This window comes from Lactuca sativa, chromosome 1, assembly GCF_002870075.4.
Source record: "Lactuca sativa cultivar Salinas chromosome 1, Lsat_Salinas_v11, whole genome shotgun sequence".
NCBI classification, from domain to species: Eukaryota; Viridiplantae; Streptophyta; class Magnoliopsida; order Asterales; family Asteraceae; genus Lactuca; species Lactuca sativa.
In genome coordinates, this window is record NC_056623.2 from 173,849,644 (window position 1) to 173,872,474 (window position 22,831).

A 22,831-nucleotide genomic window follows, 5' to 3' on the forward strand; every position below is an offset into this window, starting at 1 on the left:
TAAAGTCAAAATGTCACAATAGGAAACATCATTAAACTCGCGAAGGGAATATCATTAACCCACAAAGTGAATATTATAAACCCGCGAAGGGAATGTCATTAAAGTCCAAATTAGGTATCCGGGTTATACCGTCTACATTGTATTCATTTGAATTCAATTTTTTTTAGTAAACAAAGGCTATTTCCTATAAGTGAACTAGAATGACAATATTGTCCTCAAGATGACATGTCTTTTACATGCGGACAAATAAGAGCTCGCCGAACAAAACTACCAAGTTGTAAACTTTAATTGCTTTGTAACTAAATTAATAGTTTTTCACGGAGAAAACAAAAAAAAAAAAAAAAAAAAAAAAAAAAAAAAAAACAACAAAATGGCCTAGCATTTCATGTCACATTGGTCCGGCCTTGGGAATGTTTTATATAATAGGCCTAAACTACATTGTCTACAAAAAATTTATAATTCATTTACAACATTTACCTCCATTTTATGGATCCCCTCTTACTTTTCCTCTTATTCGCTTATTCTCACACTATAGCAAAATGAAATCCTTAAATAAAAGATGACAAAATCAAATAAGTTTAATCTAGACTCCTGGCTTCACAATAGCCCTTGGATCTATTTTTGTCTGTTATTGTTGAGTTGAACATGTACACCTTCCCCGAGCATCATTGAGAGTCTACATGCAAAACAAAAGGAAATTGGTTAGAATAAATATACGATATTATGATTTTGAATTGTATATTTGACAATTTTATGCAATGAAAAAAATTAAGACCTTCAATTCTTTTTGGAGATCTTTAATATATTGAACAGCCAAATCTAACATGTCTGCTGTGCTTGTTTGCTGCAAAACGACAGTAAGGGAACCGTAAGATTATGAACGATGCATAATTTATGCCTAGAGTACAACCCATGAAGCAGGTTACAAAATAAAAAAAAAAAAAAAAAGATTGTTGAGATCCAAATGATTACCTTGTCCATGGTAGGAAAAAGCGATTGTATTTTCTTCATTCTCTCGCTTATTCTGGTTCTTCTCACCTGTACGTCCACATTATAGATCAGGTGATATTGAATTAAAGTGGAATGCATACGTTACATGTCATAACCAAATTTTGATGTATTCAAAGGGCAGTTATGCAATTTATATTCCTCTATCCAAATGCTTATATTTCTAAATATAATTGTAAGATATATAAAAATAAATGGAAATAGGAAACTGTTATTTCTTGCTATCTAACCTAACAAACTAAATACTCTTTTATAGTGAATAGCTTTTTATGCCATGTAAGTGTTGGAGTTGGTTACTTTTTTTTTATTTCGTAGTTAGCTAATTAACCAAGTGAATCGCTTACTATAAATAGCTTTGTATTAATTATAATATTTCTGTCTAATAATTAAATTTATTAATGTTTCATTAAGAAATTAAGAATAGAAATTAAAACAAAAAATATAATTACAAAAGATTTATATACCCTCTCAGCGATACTCCGTGGGTGTGTGGCACATCCTCTCTTGGCACGTATCTTGCATGGAGTCGAGTCTTGTTCGAATCTCAAGAACTTTTCAGCAGTCGCCATTTCAGAAGAAGTTTTTGGCAAGCTCATATGATGGACCAAACGAGGGGAATAATGTCTAGAGGATCCATTCTGAAAGAAACAAAAATCATACCTCAATATGGAATTCTAAGCACTTACACATTACAAATTCTACAAACCACAAAAAACAATTATTCTTCCAGCAATCCTTGGCAGACCGATTCAACATGTGAGATGTAAATCAGGTAAACCGTAACCAATTAAGTTGATGACATAATAGGAACCTAGTTTCAACAAGAGGTCCAATTCACAATGGAATTGAAACTACCATCTTGGAACCAAGTGTTGGGGACTATAAAAATTAAAGCAATCATGAAATAAAATTAAACCTCAATGTCCGATGTTATCGAGCTAGGAAACATCATTGAATCACTATCTCTTGTCCTTTTTAAGCTCTTGAATGTGGAATCATTCTTGTTTTCAGAAATTTGAGGCAAGAATGGTGGAGAAGAAGATGAAACTGATGAGAAACTAATACGATTATTTAACCTACTTGAAGAAATAGGTTTCCCCACATCACTCATTCCCGCGAAGCCTGATAAGAAATTTGAAAATTATTTAGTCTTTATAATGTTAAAGATGCGAGAAATAGCAATGTACTTTCATGATTTCTTTATTGGATTTGTATCATTATATTCCCAATTCTTCCTATTACAATACTGTACTTTTAAAAATATATCAAATTTATAACATAATTTAGAAGTTTTTTCAAAGTACAACATCTTAAAAATAATTTAAAGTACAATATTGTAATATAATAAATAAAGATTGATACTATAATGCACTAATTTATAAAAGTATTTTGCAATTTTTATTTCATTTAGCCTAAAATGTTGTTGCAACTTATATTCACAGTAAAAGTTTGGCTCGGCCGCCTCCTTCATCATAATAAAAGCTTAAGTTTTGCACAAACTCCGCTTTGCGCCAAATTGGCAATTAATTATTCATCCTTTGATTTCGGATACAAAAGAAAAACTACTTTTAAACAAAAAATTGATAAAGTTTTGGAGAGATAATGATTATACATGAAGAGAAATTAAATATTCTTTTATATTTTTCTTACATATCATTTTATGTAATTTTATGTATATTAAATGTCGACATGTATCACTTAATTAAGTTTATTAAAATATAGTATTATTTTATTTAATTTCTCAGACAAAAAAAAGACAACTTTTTAAATGGAATTTTTTTTTTTTTTTGATAAAATTACATAGTTATTGATCACAAGCATGTGCGTCCCCACCTCTAAAAACATTGGACTATTGAAACCTTTTCCCACTCCAAATTAATCTACGTAAATTACTAAATTAGAGATTAAAAAACTATTATATCAAATATTCAACCAGAAAAAGAAACCATACAGTCCTTATAACATAAAATTTCGTGAATAATAATTCAAAACATGTGATTGGGTTTTATAGGTCTTCTATAAATTATTTTTAATACATAATAAGTAAACAATGAATGAAGGATGTTAACAGTTAACAACTAGTTTATAAATTATGCAATTATATTTTTAGTTGACTTCTTAATGGTTTTACTAAGATCCAAAAGGGTTGCAAAGTCAACTGCATTTAAGCAAGATTTTTCCAAATTTCGTTTATATTAAGGTCGATAAACTAGGTTGTTTATGTTGCACTCATATAATCACTTTCATCAAATCACAATAAACTAATATCCTACTTGCAACCCTCAAATTTACCATCAATAGGACTTAAAATTTTCTCATGTTCATTTAATTCAAAATCTCATAACTAACCATTTTTATGATAAAGATGCTGTTCTAAACATTATTATATGTTTTTTTTTTTTTTTTAAATGCATCAATTTCATTGGAGGGAGTATAAACTATATTTTTATTTCTTTGAAACAAAGATAACAAATAAATGAGGAAAATAATTAATAGTGATAGGACAAGAAGTGATTAAAAAAATGTGGTTTCTTTTTAAAGGTTTGCAAGTTGAAATAAACAAAGAATTGAATAAAGAAATTGAAAAATTACCAGTTTCAGCGTTCAAGGAGGACAAAAATCCAGCTGGAGAGCTACTTTGTCTGATGAGATTTGAGGTCGTTAGATTCATCGTTCTAAGTGTTGACGAGCTCCCCATTTGATTATGATTAGTATTAGTATGATGATTGTAGCTGTTACTCGGTGGTTGTACATGAGACATTTGATGTGAGTTACCACCGAAGATGGGATTAGAAATCTGCGTGTGATTTAACTTCGGATTAATCCCCTCTTCTTTTGAATCTATGTTGGATGCATACCGTATAAAATCATGCGAATCCGATTGAAACACATGTTGATGATGCTGTCCGCTGGAGAAGAACTTTTCCCTCGTGTGATTCGAGGTCTCTACGGGAGCAAGAAAATCATCGCATCCGTTTTCGTCGAGGAGACTCGCGTAGAAGGAGCTCGGAGCAGAACGGTAACGCATTAACGAGCTTTCAATTTGTCTGCCTTGATTTTGATTCCGGCTGTAATTGTGATTATGCTCATCATCATGATGATTGTAATCGGAATAAGAAGAATCGGAAGAAATCAACTCCTTAATCTCCGCAAACTCACCCTCCGGAGGATGCTTAAAAGTAGAGGAATGCAGCAGTGAATTCATATCTCTCGCAATCGCATCGGATGAGTCACCATCACCATACATTGGAACCGATCAGATTTCCGTTCAAATCCCAACAGATTCAGCTCGTACTAAACCGATCCCTAACAATCGTAACTTCAACCGTCAAATGTATGAATTTCAACGGATTTTTCAGATTATTATCTCTTTTGTGAAAAACAATTAATAATCGAACTCGTACGAATCTAGAAACATAACATATAAGAAATGGGTAATAACTAAACAAACTGATCAGGTTTCGAGCATCTTTGAGCAGATTCAGCTTGCATTCATCCAAATTTTAATTGACAGTTGGATTTCCACAATTTGATCTCACAAACACCGCTCAATTTAAAAAAAAACAAAAGCATTCAGCTCTTTATCCTCTATATTTTTAACGTGAAAATCAGAGGTTGAAAACGGATGGATTTGAACAGAACAGAGAAACGATAGAGAGGAAGTGGGAAGAGTGCAGCTTTATATAAAGCAAGAGATTCTGGTGAATATTGATAGATTTCCGAAATTGCCCATTGATATTTAAGGAAATTATGGAGACCAATACAACGAACCTAGTGATAAGGGTCAGAATCCGACGTGGAAGTGGTAGGTGATCAGATAGGTGGTTTCAAGTGCGGCGGCCGCAGTAGTTTCCGTTTCCTAATGTGGTTTCCTAGTTTATACAAGAATGAATATATTTTAGATAAAATTGTAAAATCGGTCCTTGTAATATTTAAAAAATTGTGGATAGGTTCTAAAAAAATTTCAACTTGTACAAAAAAAAGTCCAAAATCAAATAGTCTCCGAATGACTAGAAAAAACCATTATACCCTTTTAATTTTATTTTTGGATTTCTGTACTTTTTATTTACTTATTTCCTTATTATTTAGATAATTTTTTTTATTAAAAAGCAAAAAAAGTGACCGACTCACACCACCTGTAGACACACACACACACACTCTCTATCTCTCTTTCTCTCTCTCTCATAAAAAAGACGTCAGCTTCTCCATCCCCATTAAGAAGCCTTAATGGCTTCAACAACTTCATCCGAGCAAATCCTATATCGGACGCCACAAAGAACGTCCGACTTTTCTTCCGCTTCATCGCTTCCATATCACTACGTTTTCCCACAATGACTTCCTAACTTTACCGCCTCCCACGACCTCGCAGTCAGTTTAGTCTCCATTAAAGTCGAAGATGTCGGAATTGCTTTCTCCTCCAGCGTCTCCCATGATGCTACAACCTCTTCTATCGATAGAGATGATTAGGGGATTATGCTTCAGATCTACATGAAGGTTGTGGGTGACAGGTATGCCCTTACTATCATCGAGTACTTTAAAAGCATGTTAAAATGAATACATGCAAAATGCTTCTACACATGTGTACCTCTAAGTGCCTTCTTACTAACGAGTACTTTAAAAGCATGTTAAAATGAAAGGTTAACTACCGAAATAGTTGGTAAGTTTACAGATTTGCAAAACAAAGGAAATAGAAATCCAAACTTTTTTTAAACATGAGAGTACCAATCGAGAAAGTATATGAAAATATGTAAGTAATTGTTACATAAATTTATAAGCAAAAGTATAAGTATATGCTAATGCATTGAGTCCACAACCAAGCCTGACCAAACTACCCTATCAAGATATATGTCTTATCATTAACGTAAGAAGTATATTGGTAATATGCACTCATATTTTAGTATGAGTGCGGCCTATCCATTCTCAATAGCGTTATCCATAATGACAATCAACTCAAAAGAGTTAATAAGTTGTGTAAAGTTCCAGGGACTTAAGTATGATAGAGTCTGAAGCCTCTAACATTTCAAAACGTATCAATGTGTGTGTGTGTGTGTGTATATATATATATATATATATATATATATATATATATATATACTAGTAAAAATTTAGCGAGTTCATAAAATAGTACGGACATTTTGTAAAATAGGAATATGTTTTTCACCCCAAAACATGAAATCAGTAAAAAGGGGCTGCGAATACTCACAAGAGAGAGTTTGAAGTTCGAAGCGTTGAGGTTTGGCGACTCTAGGATCGACTCCTACTAGCGTTCTACGGAAAAATAAGTTTCTAGAGAGTTTGTGTCTACTAAAGAATACTCTAATAACTATTCATTCAACTAGTTGAGTTACAAAGTGCCACAAGTTTGTTTTGAATTATTATTGGTCAGTAACGAATTCTTGAGATGTTATGTTCAAAAATTCACAAACATATGTAAACGAACTCCAAAATTTATGAAAATTTTTCATGGTCAAACAAAAGATATGAGACACCTGAAACTTTGTTGAGAATTTTTAGGGTTGTTTAACATTTATTATTAATTTAAGATCAAAATAATAGTAAAATTAAGAATAATTAGTAAATAATTGATATAATTCATAAAATAAGTTTCACCGTTTTGTTGGAAAAAAATTTATTTTGTGTCTTGGAAATATAAAAATTCATGATTAAAACAAGCAAGAACTAACCTATAATTCTCAACAATATCCAAAACTACTCCAAAAATTAGCCAAACTTTATTTTTTTAACCTATATAAGGTTTTAGTAAAAATATTAAAATTTTGGATATTTGTAACGTTTATTTTTAATTTATGACTTCAAATAATCAAGAAAATCATACAAATTAGTAAATGACCATGAAAATTCATGCAAATTTACCAATAACATTTTCTCATCGTATAACAATTCGTGTACAATTTTGAAGAACTTTTTAATTGCAAAACCCATATTTCTAAAATACCTATTAAGGCAAAAAAATCAAATAATTACCAAACAATATCCAAGTCATCTGAAAAGCTATGTAGGGAAATTATATAGTATTGTAACGGACAGTTTTTTTTAGTAATTATTGACCTCAAGAAGTAAAATTCATGATTTTTCACCCTATTTCTTATTATATCTATGTTAGAAAAATAGATTTAGAGTTAAAAAATTTCAAAATAGATCTTCATACTATGTATTAACCGAGAAAAATCCTATTATCCTTTTGGATGCGGAAAAGATGTCTTAAAGACTCAATATATTATAGAAAAAAATTTGATTCTTGTGATTTTGGTGGAATGTTGATGTCACACCCCAAAACCGGAACGGCAGAAACGTTCAGCGATGGATGACGTCATGTCAAGTATCATAACATATGCAATATAGTAATCAAAGTACAACAACCATTGCATTAATAGTAATAGTTTTACATAAGTTACATTTAACAGAGACATCAAAGTAATACAGAACTAGTATAAATGCAGCTCGGTTCTAGGTTGGCTTCACAAAAGCACCAGGGTGTACCTGTCTATTGCTGACCTGAGAATACAAGTTATTTTGAAAGCGAGTATCAGCATTTTTATAAATGCTCGTGAGTTCATAAGTATTTAGTGTCATTTGAGTAAGTAAGCATTTTATTCAAAATAACTTTATAAAAAGTAGTAGTTTAGAATCTATGGTGTATCAGCATCCTTTCCAGAAAATCCTATATTTTCTAATTAAAAGCAGTCTTCTACCAAGACTCAACAATGTTATGTTTTAAAGAGAAATTTTCCCTGAAATGCTATCATTACCAAAATACGGTATTTGACTTTAAAGAAAATAGGAGAATATCACTAGTAAAAATACTAGGGGAAAATAACATATGCCTCAGCAGAGGATACTGCTGACTAAGGCAAAAGAAATCATAGACTCCAGGAGAGTATCGAACGAATGATACTCCTGGCTCAGTCTAACAAAAGGAAACACAGACCCCAGACGGTATCAAATGTACGATACGGCTAGCAAGGTCTAAAAACAAAGGAACACAGACCCCAGACAGTATCAAATGAACGATACAGCTAGCAAGGTCTAAAACAAAGATTAATCCTAAGAGTGTTGTTTCATAAATACAGTGTTAATTCTCGTTACCTTAAGGCCATGAATTATAAGGTAAACATGGAGATACTCATAACCATACTGATTGACACTAGAGTAGTTGACGCCCTACAAGCGTCGGGATAAATATGACATTTGTCACCCCTTGGCTTGGTAGGCCGTGGACTGTAGCTAGCAGTCAGGGTGCGGGAGTGTCAGTCCCGTATAGATCTATACACACAATGCCCGCTCTCCCTCCAGGAGACTCTGGTTACCAACTTGACAACGGGGAGATCCGTGTCCTGAAGATGCATCTCGTATTCTGAATTCTATTAGAGGCGCTGGAGAAATTATATAGACTCACGAATGAACTGACTCCTTTGGAATTCCCGTACTAGAAAGAGTAAATAGAACCTCCTAACTATTCCTATAATAGTTACTAGTGTCTCTGATCTATGAATGATGAATGGAAGGATGCCCTTGCCACCCAAGGGAAATGAACTGGCCGATGTAAACCTTTATGTCTATACGTGTATACATGATATATAGCTAATGTTTAAACGACCTTCGGACGGATATCCGATACCCACCAGACCACATCCAAACGAGGAAAAGGAAATAGGGCGAACTAGCCTTTCTAAGTCTTTTAAACATTATTTATATAACTATACAAGTACAATCATGCATTTAACGAAATAGAAGCCTAGAAGTATATAAGAAAACTTTGATAAAACCTTTGGAGAACCTTTAAAAATAAGAATTTACGACTTGATATTGTTATGTAAAACAAGCTTTGAAAACCGTTCATAAATACGTTTTGAATGTAATTTGATAACACAATATAAGTAAAGAAAACCTTTGTTTAAAACACTACTGTAACTGGTTTAGAAGTAAAACATACAGCACGAGAGATAATTTGAGAAAAGATTTAAACAAGTAAAGACGTTTTAGAAAACCATCTATAGTATTATACTTGGTAAAACAGTTGACAGTGTGATAAATCCTTGTGCATGCGGGTTATTAGTCACATATGATTGATATGATAACTAGCATGTTTTAACTTGTATTCCCCCCCCCCCCCCCCCCCCCGCCCCCATAAAAGCATGTAAAAACATTTAAAAGGTTAATTTAGGGATATGAACTCACCTGTTGTAAGTGGATCGGGTGGAGGTGTCGGTTGGGTGCTCGGTGTCAATTAAAGACTTGAACACACTTAGTGACCTATTATCATATGATGACATATGTTTACATAAAATTAGTAATTATAATACTAATTAAACACGTAAACACATCCTAATGTGCGGAAAACACTTTGGTCAAGTGCTAGGAGGCTATTGGGTTGCAAATAGGGGAGTGTATGGCCTAGATAGGGAGTTTACTCTTCAAGAGTAAACTCTTTATAAAGTTTATGGCCCTAAGACCATATCCCCATGAGTTTACGGCCGTAAACTCATGGTGGGGGTGTTCTAGGATGTTTCAAGGTCTTATATCACTCATAGAATTAGGCTAGGTCCAAATATAAGGCATATGAAGGGGTTTAAGGCTCCAAATGGACCATTTAAGGAGTTTACGGCCCTAAACAAGGAGTTTACGGCCGTAAACTCTTACATGCTCTATCCTTTGGTGTATTAAGGTCTTAAATGATAGAGAATAAAGTTCTATCCATTTTTCCAAGTCAAATGAAGAAGTTAGGGCATCATTTGGCTACTTTTTGGGAGTTTACGGACCATGGACCAATCCTAGGAGGGTTTACGGCCGTAATCTCCTAAATCCTTGGTTAATTGATGTTTAAAGCCCCTACTTCAATTGTGGTGGATTCTAGACATTTACCCAAGCCATAGGAGGTGATTGAGGGCAATTCTAACACCTTTATAGGTGTTCACGGCCTATGAAGAGGGGTTTACGGTCCAAGAGTGTTCTTGGGCCGTAAACTCAAGCTTACTCTTCATATAATAAGGTTTTGGTGTTCTAAGCTCGTACATGCAAGTCTACAAGTCATATCTAAGCCCTAGGGGTGATTTGGAAGGGTTTTGGGGCTTCAAAACCCCACTTATGGGTGTTTACGGTCCAAGAGTGTTCTTGGGTCGTAAACACATGAATTGGCCCCTATTTAATGTCTTAAACACGAATTTGCATGTTAACTAAGCTACACAACAAGTTAGGATAGATTACTTACTACTTTGGGGCTCGAAACGGGCGTTTGGATCGAAAGCAAGTTGTAGAGAGAGAGTGGAAAGTCTCAAATGGACTCCACTCACCCTTATATAGGGGCTTGAGCTTGTGGCTCAGTGAAAATCTAGCCAATACTGACGTTAAACGGGGCTTTTGGTCGCACCCGATTAAATGGTCGTATTTTGACTTGGTTGAAACTAAAAATTTTCAATGGAATATTGAGGGTGTTTCTAATTTGCTCTAACCCTTATGAAGTCATAATAAAAGTCCCAATTTAATTAACCTATTCCAAAAGGTTAACGGACAGCTTAATAAAGCGAGACTTATTAACGGAAGGAGAGGTTAAAATGACGGGATAAATTTCGGGTTGTCACAGTTGATGAGACTTTGATAATTTTAATAACATTTTCTAAATACTTCTATGTCAAGACCTTTTTCCTTATGATCTTATGACGTTAAAATATTGTAATAATTTTTCTAAGATTTGTTGGTATGATAAAGTCCCTTGAACATGCATCACATGAATATAACACCCCAAAGTAGAGTTGTTGGAGCAACAGTTTTATAAAGATTGTTGATGGTTGAGATCTTATTAGTTTTCAGTGAAACCACTTGGGTTCGAAATCTAAGTTAAAGTACTACATTCTAGAAAAAAAATCATATTTTTTTTGTTAAGAAATGAGTGAGATATGGTTGTTCAATGTAGGAGGTTGCAATATGTCAACATGTTAAAAAGTAGAGCTCATGGAAATATGGTTCAAAATCCAATCTTATCAAATGATGTCGGTTTCTTTTGCTACGTTTGACATAAAAAAATATTATATTGAAAATATTCTGTAGAAAAATTTGTTTCAAACCATTTGATCTTACATGCAGCAAAGTTAAACAAAGTTAGCTTGCAAAAACTCTAAAAATGATCGCTTCGAGTTCTTTTTGTGAAATGTTTTGAGACCCAAGCCTTGAACTTGATTTTTGCACATGAAAATCTGTTTGGGGAACATTCATGGAGTTAAAATAGTTCCTTGGAGTTTTAGAAAAGATATATATACAAAATGATTAAAATTGTCCATGAAGAAGAAGATGAATGACTAAATCTAGAAAAGAAAATAGTTTAGATCATAGAAAGAGATATGTTCTTCACCTTAGCTTGACTTGTAGCTACAAAAACACACAAAATATTCAATCATTTAATGGGTTTAGAGGCTGATTTGTAGAGAGAGAAAGTGGTTTTTCTAGAGAGATGGAGGAGAGAATTTTTGGAGAAGAAAAAGTGGAAAATGTAAGACGGGAGAGGAGAGATGGGGGTAATGGACGAATTTGGAGTAGTATATGGTAGGAAATGGATTATTTCTTTGTGCTTAATATTTTATAAATCATTAATCGAGTTTTTTATAAAAATAAGAGGGATTTATATGGTTTATAGATTCAAGTGTTTAAATATTTTACAAGTATTTTGTCTTATGAATCAAGTTCATAAAATATGAGTTCTAATGAATAAATTTATAAAATTGTTCACTTATGGTTAGATAACATAATGATTTAATTATTTGTTTCTTAAGTACTTAAACTATTTAAACACTTGATAAGTTCCATTTAGAAAATTAGAGTATCAACTTACCCTTGAAGTTTGATCCACCAAGTTTGATTTTTTTATATCGAGTTATGGGTTTTGATTTTTGACACTTTATAACCTAGTTGAAGCATACACAAGACCATGTGATTGTCACTTATGAGCTAAGTTGTACCTAATTGTTCTGAGGTATCTACTATGTTCTCGACCTAATTCTAATATAACATATAAAATTAGTTATGTAGTTTGGTTTCATCATTTTATAAGATAGCTGCATAATTCACGAAATAATGTGAATACTAAGTATACTTTCTCTTATTCCTAATCGATTCCAAGTTTCTAGTAGATCATTACTTAAATTCTAACTATTATTTATAGAATATGTCATGTCTATATGTGCAAATGAGTTTATAAAAATCTAGATCTGACCTAAATTTTGACGGTTGTCACAACTTTGACATATATTGTGACACGTCACATCATGGATTAGGGAGCATATTGATGCAAAGGGGAAAGGTTATTACCTTTGCTTCCCGAAAACTATAATTGCATAAGAATAACTACATTTCCCACAACCTTGAGTTGGGACTTGTGGTTTTTGTCTTGAATATTTGGAGAATTACCTGTATGATACAAAGTATACCATCATTACAGATCACAAGGGTCTCAAGCACACCTTCAAGAACTCAACATGAGGCAACAAAGATGGGGTGAATTACTAAATGATTACGAATGTAGGATTCATTATCATCTGGGCAAGGAGAATGTTGTAAATTCCTTCACCCAAAAAGAACATATAAAACCCCATTGAGTACGTGCATAAACAATGACTGTCTATCCCAACCTTACGACTCAGACCCAAGAAGCTCAATTTGAGGTTTTGAAAGAAGGAAACATCGTAAATGAAGTATTACAAGGAATGGATAAGCAACTCAAGCTTAGGTATGACATATCACGATACTTCATGAACCGAATCTAGATTCCTAAATCTGGTGATACCTAAAGCTTAGTCTTGGACGAAGTTCACAGATCAAGATATTCCATCCACCCCTCTGGAAAAATGTACCTAAATCTGAAGAAACAGTATTGGTGGCGAAAATTTTTTAGGTGATAGTCAACAGATTGACGAAGTCTACCCACTTCCTACCAATAAAAAAATCGAGAAAATGGAGAAGCTAACCAATACATATCTTAAGGAAATCGTCAAACTACACGAGGGTGTCGATTTCTATCATCTTTGATAGAGAAGTAGATTCACCTCACGATTTTGGCATATATTATAGAAATGCTTGGGAACACACTTGGATATGAGCATTGCTTACCATCCCTAAACAAATGGTCAGTGTGAAAGGACCATCCAAGCCTTGGAAGTTATGCTCCAAGCCTATGTGATAGACATTGGAAATGCTTGGAATACTTATTTACCATTAATTGAGTTTTCCTACAACAACATTTATTACACCAAAAGTAAATCCGCACTGTTTGAGGCTCTTTATTGACGAAAATGTCATTCCTCAATATGTTGGGCAGAGGTTAGATATACAAAACTAGCAAGAAAACATCCAAGTGATGCCTACTCATTAGTCTAAAGATAATACATGACACTATATAAAAGATTGTAGAAATCAAAGAACGATTGAAAACGGCACCTGTGTAACATCCAGATTTTTAGGGATATGATTGTGTATGTTAAACTTGAGTTTGAAGGAGAGACTCGACGAGTTGAGGGTCCAAATCGCTGAGTCGAGTCGTCTTTCTCCCGTGGTTTAATGAGTAGACTCGACGAGTCAGGGGAGGGACTCGCCGAGTAGGTGCTAGGCAGAGAAACCCTAATTTTCGGGGTTTGGGACCTATTTAAAGGCACTTAAGGCCTCCTATTGCGGCTACCTTTCAGAAGAGAGAACCCTAAACGAGTCCTGAGTGCTTTGGGCAAGAGAGAGAGCCATTTTGAGCTTCTTGATGGATGGTTTTCAGGGAAGAAGGAGGTTTCAAGCTAAATGGGCTAGAGGAGGTTGTAGAACCGCGATTTACAACCTAGGATCATCAGTTGGAGGTATCAATTTGGACCCCCTTTCTTCCCTATTTGAGTATATCTTTCTTTTGTGGATTAGGGCTTGTATTACCTTCTTGGTGGGGTTTTGATTGTATCAAACCCCTCTTATGAGATGGTAGCATAGACCTGGACCTTGGAGGGTCCAGAGAGTCTGAAAGTGAGAAGCCATGGTGGAGCAACCATTTGGCTTTGAATCTAGGAACCATTAATGGAATTTTTATAACTTATAATGCAAAATACACCATGCATGGACATCAAGATCGGACCTTTACGCGACTTTGGGGTAGTTGGAGGTTAGATCTATGAGTTAGGGCTGTAGATCCGACCTCAGGTGGCTGATTGAGTAATCCAATGGAGCCAACTCGCCGAGTCCCCAGGATAACTCGACGAGTTGTAGCGGGTGTGACCCATTAGCCTTGGCCAGTGTTGACTCATCGAGTTGGGAGTCAACTCAGTGAGCTGAGTGAACCCTAGAAAGATCATGGAGAATTCGAGGGGACTCGATGAGTCACATGTGTGCACTCGGTGAGTCAGGTCAACATGGAATGTTGACCCAGGTTGACTTCTGTTGACTTCATGAGTGGGCCAGTAAGGGGGCAGGTAGGGCCAAGGATGGGTAAATTGGTCTTTTACCCATCCTGAAGGTCAAAAGAGGAAAAGTGGACTTAAGGTATAAAGAGTAATAAGACGGATAATGATTGAGATGCTTGTATTATGTGTTAGGCGGAGGCTAGTCCAAGATTCCGAGTGCTTGTCGGTTACCTGCTAATCGAGGTGAGTCTTCTCACTATACATTACCTAGAGTGGTATCTATGTGCAGATTGGAGGGTATTATGTGTATGTGTATGTTTGAGATTATGTGCATTGTGGTATATGTATGTTATGTGATATGTAGACCGGACAGGAGGGTCCAACGAGCTAGACCGGACCGGAGGGTCCAACGAGCTACGAGACTGGAGGGTCCCGCTGAGACACATTGACCAGAGGGTCATACCGAGTTATAGCCTCGAGTGGCTTATGTGTTGTATGTGGTATTTTGGGGAACTCACTAAGCTTCGTGCTTACCGTGTTATGTGTTTCAGGTTTTCTCAGGATCGCGGGAAGGCGTCGGCATGATTTGTACACATTGGCAGAAGATTACGTTTTTGAGATTTTGGGATATGTTTTATTGTGATGACATCTGATAAACATGAGATTATGAGAATATTGTATGTGTTGAGTTCTGAATGTTGCGTGTTTGGGCTCGATTATAGTTAGCCCAGTTTTGTATCCGGTTTCGGCCTGTCCAACCGTGTTTTTTTATTCTAGGGTTTTAGTATTTAAGGTGCATGCATGCATCCTTAGGAATTACGACTTTTATTATTTTTCATCATCGTATTGTAAACCCTAGCTCGCCTCTACAGTGGAAGTTCTTAACAGAGCTCTGCTGAGGCATGACTACATTTGAATCATTCAATATTAGCTTGATTCCGTCTTGTGTTCATTCTTTTTATTATAGTTGTTGGTTCTTCATTGATTGACCTGTAAAAGATCTAAACGATCTTAGAGTTTTTATCTCATCAATTGGTATCAGAGCATGAGGCTGTGTAATTCATACACATCTCTCATGTTGAAGAAGTTATTAGGGTTTTCCGCATTGATTGATATTAATTGAGCCGTCATTCCACATTGGCCTATCTCATTAATTATCGATCTTGCCCTAACGATAAATTACAAGTCCAATATTAAGCAGGTTATTGATCAAACATTATCACAATGTCTATGGATGATTCACAATCTAATCCGATCAATATCTCCAATAGTATTGGATCGACAACAAGGAATCCAATCTTGTATACCCAGGATTATGAAGTTTGGACGCACCACTTCGAAGATTATGTAACCGGTTCAGAAGATAATGGGTATTTGATTTGGGAAGCAATCACAGTTGGTCCATTTGCTCACTCAAGCACTTCAAAAATAATCAAAACTCAAAAGGAGTATAACCAACTACTCGCCGATGAAAAGGAAGTTGCTCAAGACGAAAAAGATAAATTTCAATGCAACATCAAAGCATTAAGGATGATTAGGTTCGCTTTGCAATCAGATACCTTTCGATTAGTAAGCTCTTGCACTACAGCGAAGGAGATATGGGTTAGGTTGAAGGAATTGTACTCTACTGATGAAGATCTGGTGCATTCGATTCAAACTCTATTACTTTTTGAATTTGGTGACTTCAAACAGAAGCCCGAAGAGAAACTTATTTAGGCTTTTGATCGATTTAATCATCTTCTTAGTAAGATGATAAAACATGGGATAGGAAGAAAGGTTATTGAGCAGAAGGTTACCTTCATGAATGGTCTTAGAACCGAATTGATGGCAGTTGTGTCTACTGTGAAGGCACACGAACAATTTAAATCTTATTCTCTGGCGAAGCTGGTGGGAATTCTGAAGTCTCATGAGAGTGCTGTATCAAAGGTAACGAATGTGGTTTCCAGCTTGGGTTCGTTAGCTCTAATCTCCAAGGGTAAAGTGCAGTTGAAGAAGAAGAAGAGTTGGATCTTGCTGACTATGATCTAACTGGTGAAGAATATGCTTTGATGGTGTCCAATCCGAGAAAGTTTATCAAAAGAAAGTTCCCCGCCAATAAGAACCGAAACTGGCAGGGAAGTTATAGTTTGGAAATGGTGAAGGAGGAACCGAAGATGGTTTCTAAGACTGAAGAATCGAAGAAGGAAACAAAGATTGGAACTGAATCAAGTTTTAATTGCCATTATTGTGGAGGAAAGAATCATTTTGCCAAAGATTGCATGCTGAAGAAGACATCGGAAAGGGTTGATGAAGACGATGAAGAAGTGAACCTCCTGAGATGATTAGAGGAGATCAAGAAAAAGAAATCAACAACTAACAATAATACCATGAATGCTTTAATTGTGTAGGGTACATGTGATAATGATGAGTTTGGTGGAGTTCAGGTATGGTCCACAGATTCAGAGGACGAAGAAGTAAGAAATCCCACTCATGGAAAGGCTTTGTTGGTGAAAGAAGAAAAGGTTGAGGGAAGATGTTTGATGGTGACGGATGGTGTGTCACAGATGCGAGGATACACAACAGATGGTGGACTGGATGACGAGAAGGAGCGAGCGGACAAATGTTTCGCTACGAAACCTGTTAGTGGACAGATCAGCGAATGTGATGAGTTGATCAAGAAGGTACAAAGTATTCTCATTTATCTGAAAATACCCATTACAAACTATGAAAAGGACTTAAATGGATTAAAATCTAAATTTTCTAGTTTAAGTAGTAGTCTTACCCAAACTCATGTCACAAACTGTCACACCCCAAAACCGAGAACGGCGGAAACGTTCTGGGTGGATGACGTCATGTCAAGTATCACAACATATGCAGTATAGTAATCAGAGTACAACAACCATTGCATTAATAGTATTAATTTTACATAGGTTACATTTAGCAACAACATCAAGAGTAAAATTGTAACAGCCGGAATCTCAGGTATTATTAAATTATGTTTTTGGGGTGATTTAAGAGGGGACTCGGCGAGTTGGAGCCTAGACTCGCCGAGTAGGATCGCAGACTTGGTCGCGGGATCGCGACTGGACTCGACGAGTCCAGATATGGACTCGGCGAGTCGACGCTGTTTAGCGAAAACCCTAACCGTCCAGGTTTGGGTCGTATATAACGCATTATATGCCGTCATGGTTCGTCTTTTAGTCGATTGAGAAGAACCCTAAGCGGCTGTGGGCATCTAGAGCAAGATTGAAGGGTATTAGGGCTTTGAAGAAATTGTTGTGCAAGGAGGAGAAGAGTTTTGGCTAAAGGAACAGCAAGGGATTCGAGTTCTGCGGTTTGGGGACACAGAGAGTGCGTTATTCAGGTAATATTTCGGATTCTTTCTGTATTGTTGATGTGTGCATGGATTTAGGGTTTATGGAACCCATTTGGTGATTAGATGAATTAGTACATTGTTACCCAAACGACTATAACCCTGTATTAGGACCTTTAGAGGTCCAGAAGCTCCCATGCTTGTGTATTTCGGGACAAAACTTATCTCAGGAAGCAGTTTGATCGACTGCATGGCATGGACTCGCCGAGTCCGATGAACAGACTCGGCGAGTAGCTTGGAGATTGACTGGAACTCGTCGAGCTGTTCTTCAGACTCGGCGAGTGGAGTCGGGGTGGCCCCGCGATTCTTCCACGAGGATCTCGTCGAGCCAAGAGGGATACTCGACGAGTAGAAAGGGAACATCAGGGGAAGTTGGGGGAGGACGTCTAGACTCGCCGAGTCGCCATGGCACTCGCCGAGTCCGGTCGAGTTGACCGTTGACCGTTGACCGTTGACCAGAGTTGACCTAAGTCTGACTTCTTAGGGATAGTCACACTTAGAAGATATAAGTGTTAATGAGGGATATGTGATGTTATAGGGGGGGGGGGTTGTAGCTCGTCGGATTGTGCACGAGTGATTTCAGGATTTGCTAGCTTTCAGCATTCACGAGGTGAGTCTTCTCACTATACTGTACCCGGAAGGGTTTGACTGTGTGACCGGAAGGTCGGATATGATATGTGATATGTATGCTATATGTGGTAAGTTATTTGTTATATGTGTGCTATGTATGTCATGGGCCGGAAGGCGATATGTTGTGTGATGGACTGGAAGGTCGGCGTGGGTAGGACCGGAAGGTTTACCCAGCAGGGACGGAAGTCCCCTGAGACACATGGACCGGAAGGTCAGGGCCTGGAAAGGCGTATGCGCGTAAGTTGTATATTGGGGGAACTCACTAAGCATTTATGCTTACAGTTGTTGTGCAATGTATTTCAGGTACTAGCGAGGACCGTGGGAAGGCGCCGGCGTGATCGATACACACTAAAGAATGCTTTTATGATCTTGGGGTTTTGATTATTTGTATTTGACAGAATACTTAAACTATTTATGCCTTGTTTTGAATGGAAATAAATATATTTTTAAAATGAAAAATTTGTTTGAAAATTTGCGTTGTTACAATTGGTATCAGAGCCTTGGTTTGAGGGATTCGGGTGCACCTTCGGGAGTAGCTGAACTCAAACCGAGGATTTGAGGAAAACTTTTTAAATAAAGGCATAAACTTTTGTAAATGGTTTTGTGGTAAGCAAGAAAGAAGCAGTGTGTACGATCAGTCAGCGCCCGAACGGTAAAGATCCCCAAAATACCTTACAATATTATATGATATGAATTGTTATGCATGCTAGAAGACTAGGTATTCATGATAGGACTAGAGTGGCCTGATTTGTGATGCCTTAGTCTAAGGAAGTTTGCCTATATGAGATGCGTTGCTAGTATGCGGGTAGATAGTGCATATTAGAAGTAGAGTACTCACTATCCGGAGTTTGGGGAGGAAGACTTGGGATGAACGTTGATGCGGTGTGGTCGGTAGTATTGGGCCCGTACTACCGAGGACACCGGGTCAGTGGGAGACCCAAGTAAGAATCCCTGGATATCGGGGACTGAGTAGGGTTGCGTATCGAGTACGATTATACTCGATGGAGTCTCTGATGGTTTTATGTTGTATTTCAGAGACATCATGGTTAGACCACGCCACGGAGCGAGTACGAGCGGTGTGAGTGACGAGGAGATTCGTCAGATGATTCACGAGGAAGTAGCGGCGGCGATCCGGGCTGAGATCCCGGAGATGTTTGGGTCTATTAAGACCACCCTGATGGAGACGTTTGATGAGCGTGTACGCCGCATTGACTGAGGCTGCAACCGCTGCAGCTACCGCAGCTGTGGCCGCTGCTAGGCCACAGGGGGGGTGACTCGTTGCTGTTCCGAGAGTTCAGCAACACGAAGCCACCAGAGTTCGATGGGACGCAGGATCCGATTGCTGCGATGAGGTGGATCGCGGATATAGAGGGGTGCTTCTATACTTGTTCATGCCCGGAGCACCTGAGGGTACGGTTCGCATTGAACCAGCTCCGTCTGGGAGCGAAGGACTGGTGGAAGTTCGTGACGGCGAACTTCACTTTGGCAGAGACTACAGCAGTAACATGGGAGGGGTTTACTGCCATGTTCAGAGATGAGTACGTTCCCCCGGTGGAGAGGGAACGATTGGTTCAGGAGTTCTTAACCCTCAAGCAGGGTACTGATTTTGTTGCGGTGATCACGCGAAAGTTTCATGAGAGGGCGATGTTCTGCCCTGAGCTGGTGTCCACTGATCAGGCTCGGATGAGCCGGTACTTGGGAGTGTTGAGGAGAGATATCCGGGAGTTTGTGTCAAACTCCACTTACCATACTTTTGCTGAGCTTCAGGCGAATGCCAAGAAGCGCGAGATCGAGTTGGAGACCCAGGCCAGGGAGGAGGCCGAGTCTCAGTGGGTGAACCGGCGACCGGCTCAGTTCCAGCCGGCAGCCAAGCGGATAAAGTCCGCCGATGCGAGCAAAGGAGGTTCGAAGGGCCGCACTTGCGGAAAGTGCGGCAAGGGTCATGAGGGGGCATGTCGATCTGGTGCTTGCTACAAGTGTGGCAAGGAGGGGCACATTGCTAGGGAGTGTCCCAAGGGATTTACGGTTTGCTTTCATTGCAACCAGACAGGCCATAGGAAGGCCGAGTGCCCTCAGCTTCTTCAGGGATCTGCACCTGCTGCCGGAGCTAATGCGACTCGACCGGTGAAGGCCGAGGCCCCGAGGGCTCGGGGAAGAGCCTTTCAGCTGACTGCGGAGGAGGTCCGCGCTGCGCCCGATGTCGTGGCAGGCATGTTGTAATTCATGTATGTAACACCGTAATTTCCAAAAATAAAATTTTCATTTAAATAATCAATTTAATATTAAAACACTTGTTTAAAATCTTATTCGCATTCGAATTACAAAACATAGTTTCATTTTCGTTTTAATAGAAGACCAGGATCCTCCAAGACACAACTCTTTCTTCGGTGTGTACAATCGAACCGTTGCCATCCCGCGTTACTGTAAGAACCTGAAACCACATAACATAAACAACGTAAGCACGAAGCTTAGTGAGTTCCCCAATATACCTTACGCACATACGCCTTCCGGCCCGAACCTTCCGGTCCACATAATATTGCCTTCCGGCCCGGATCTTTCGATCCACATAATATTGCCTTCCGGCCCGGATCTTTCGATCCACATAATATTTGCCTTCCGGCCCATAACAGTATAAACATAACACATGTAACATAACGCACATAACACATAAGTCATACATCATACCGTTCTTCCTATCACATGAAGTCTCGCCTTCCGGCCCGTATAAGTATACATCATATATAAGCATACATCACATATAAAGCATCTATCTATCTAGCCATAGCATAAATATAACACATACGACCTTCCGGTCTCACAATCAACCCTTCCGGGTGAGGTATAGTGAGAAGACTCACCTCGCAGACACTGGAAGATAGCAACTCCTGAAATCCCTTGCACTTGATCCTCCGAGCTACAAGCTCCCTGAAACATCATATATCCCTTATTAACTCTTCTATCTCCCACGTTAACTGACCCTAAGAAATCACATCGGTCAACTCTGGTCAACAGACCATTGTCAGCTCGACTGGACTCGGCGAGTTCCCTGGCGACTCGGCGAGTCTGGTCGTCCTTCAATCCTCTAAGAGTCCCCTTCTACTCGTCGAGTATCCTCTTTGACTCGACGAGTTACTCCTGGAAGAATCGCGGGGCCACCCCGACTCCACTCGCCGAGTCTGAAGAACAACTCGGCGAGTCCCAATAAATCTTCAAGCTACTCGCCGAGTCTGATCATCCGACTCGGCGAGTCCACGCCATGCAGTCGATCAAACTGCTTCCTGAGATACATATTTTCCCGAATATACAAACATGGGACCTTCTGGACCTCTAAGGGTCCTAATACAAGGTTATAAACATTGGATAACGACACAACAATCCATCTAATCTCCAAATGGGTTTCATAAACCCTAAATTCATGTACACATCAAAATAACAGGAATGATCCGAACATAACCTGAAAACGTACTCTCTGTGTCCCCAACCTCAGAACTCGATCCCCTTGATCTTCCTTTGGCCAAAGTCCTTCCTCTTCTTGCACCACAATTCCTTCAAAGTCAATAATGGCCTTCAAGCTTGCTCTAGATGCCACAGTCGTCTAGGGTTCTCCTCAATCGGCCAAAAGACGAACAATGACGGCATTAGATCCCTTATATACGTCCCAAACTGAACGGCTAGGGTTTTCCACTGAACAGCGTCGACTCGTCGAGTCCCTACCTGGACTCGTCGAGTCCAGTCGCGAACCCGCGACCCAAGCTGCGACCCCACTCGGCGAGTCTGGCTCCAACTCGCCGAGTCTCCCCTTTAAAACACCCCCAAAATGCAACTTAACAATACTTGAGATTTTGGGCTGTTACAATTCTCCCCCACTAGAACTAGACTTCGCCCTCGAAGTCTCACTCTGAAAATAGTTCTGACTGCTGCTCCCGCATCTCACGTTTCGGCTTCCCTAGACACTACCGATCTCTTCCGAGGCCACCACTGGACCAATACCAGAGGTACCTCCTTGTTCCTCAGAACCTTGATCTTCCGATCTCCGACGGCCACTGGCCTCTCGACGTAACACAGGCTCGTATCCACCTAATCGTTCTCAAGTAGAACCACTGCTGACTCATCCGCTATACACCTCTTCAATTGCGACACATACAGGTGTCATGGATCCGTCCCAATTCCGTTGACAGCTCCAACGATAGGTCACCCTTCCTACCTTCGTACCTTCACGAAAAGATCCAACATACCGGGGCCCCCATTTACCCCTCTTCCTAAATTGAAACACCCCGACAGAAAAACGAGGTCGCCGACCGGAATCACATGCTCGTAACGGCGTCAGACTACATAACCTTCCTGTTAACTCTAGACGATCACTGACTCTCTTTAACCTGCTGAGTCTGCTCTGACAACTAAAGCATGAACTCTGAACTGCTCATCACTCTCTGAAATCGGAAATTACCCAAGATGCACTCTG

The 22,831-nt window shown here is 38.4% G+C and overlaps 1 protein-coding gene across 1 annotated transcript; it reads right to left on the bottom strand.

Moving 5' to 3' along the window:
- Positions 1–404: 404 nt before the first annotated feature.
- LOC111879735 (transcription factor bHLH130) lies at positions 405–4,698 on the bottom strand. Its single transcript, XM_023876172.3, has 6 exons — positions 3,601–4,698; positions 1,925–2,130; positions 1,473–1,646; positions 973–1,038; positions 776–844; positions 405–676 (listed from the first exon to the last, which is right to left on the bottom strand). The coding sequence occupies exons 1-6, from the start codon at positions 4,253–4,255 to the stop codon at positions 629–631; spliced, it is 1,218 nt and encodes a 405-aa protein (XP_023731940.1). The 5' UTR covers positions 4,256–4,698; the 3' UTR covers positions 405–628.
- Positions 4,699–22,831: the final 18,133 nt, after the last annotated feature.

Excerpts from the sequence above, each read along its gene's own strand:
- LOC111879735 (XM_023876172.3), bottom strand. The coding sequence starts at position 4,255 with ATGTATGGTGATGGTGACTCATCCGATGCGATTGCGAGAGATATGAAT. Across the intron at positions 845-972 it reads TTTTTCCTACCATGGACAAG|CAAACAAGCACAGCAGACAT; the intron begins GTAATCATTTGG and ends GTCGTTTTGCAG. Across the intron at positions 677-775 it reads ATCTCCAAAAAGAATTGAAG|ACTCTCAATGATGCTCGGGG; the intron begins GTCTTAATTTTT and ends TTTTGCATGTAG.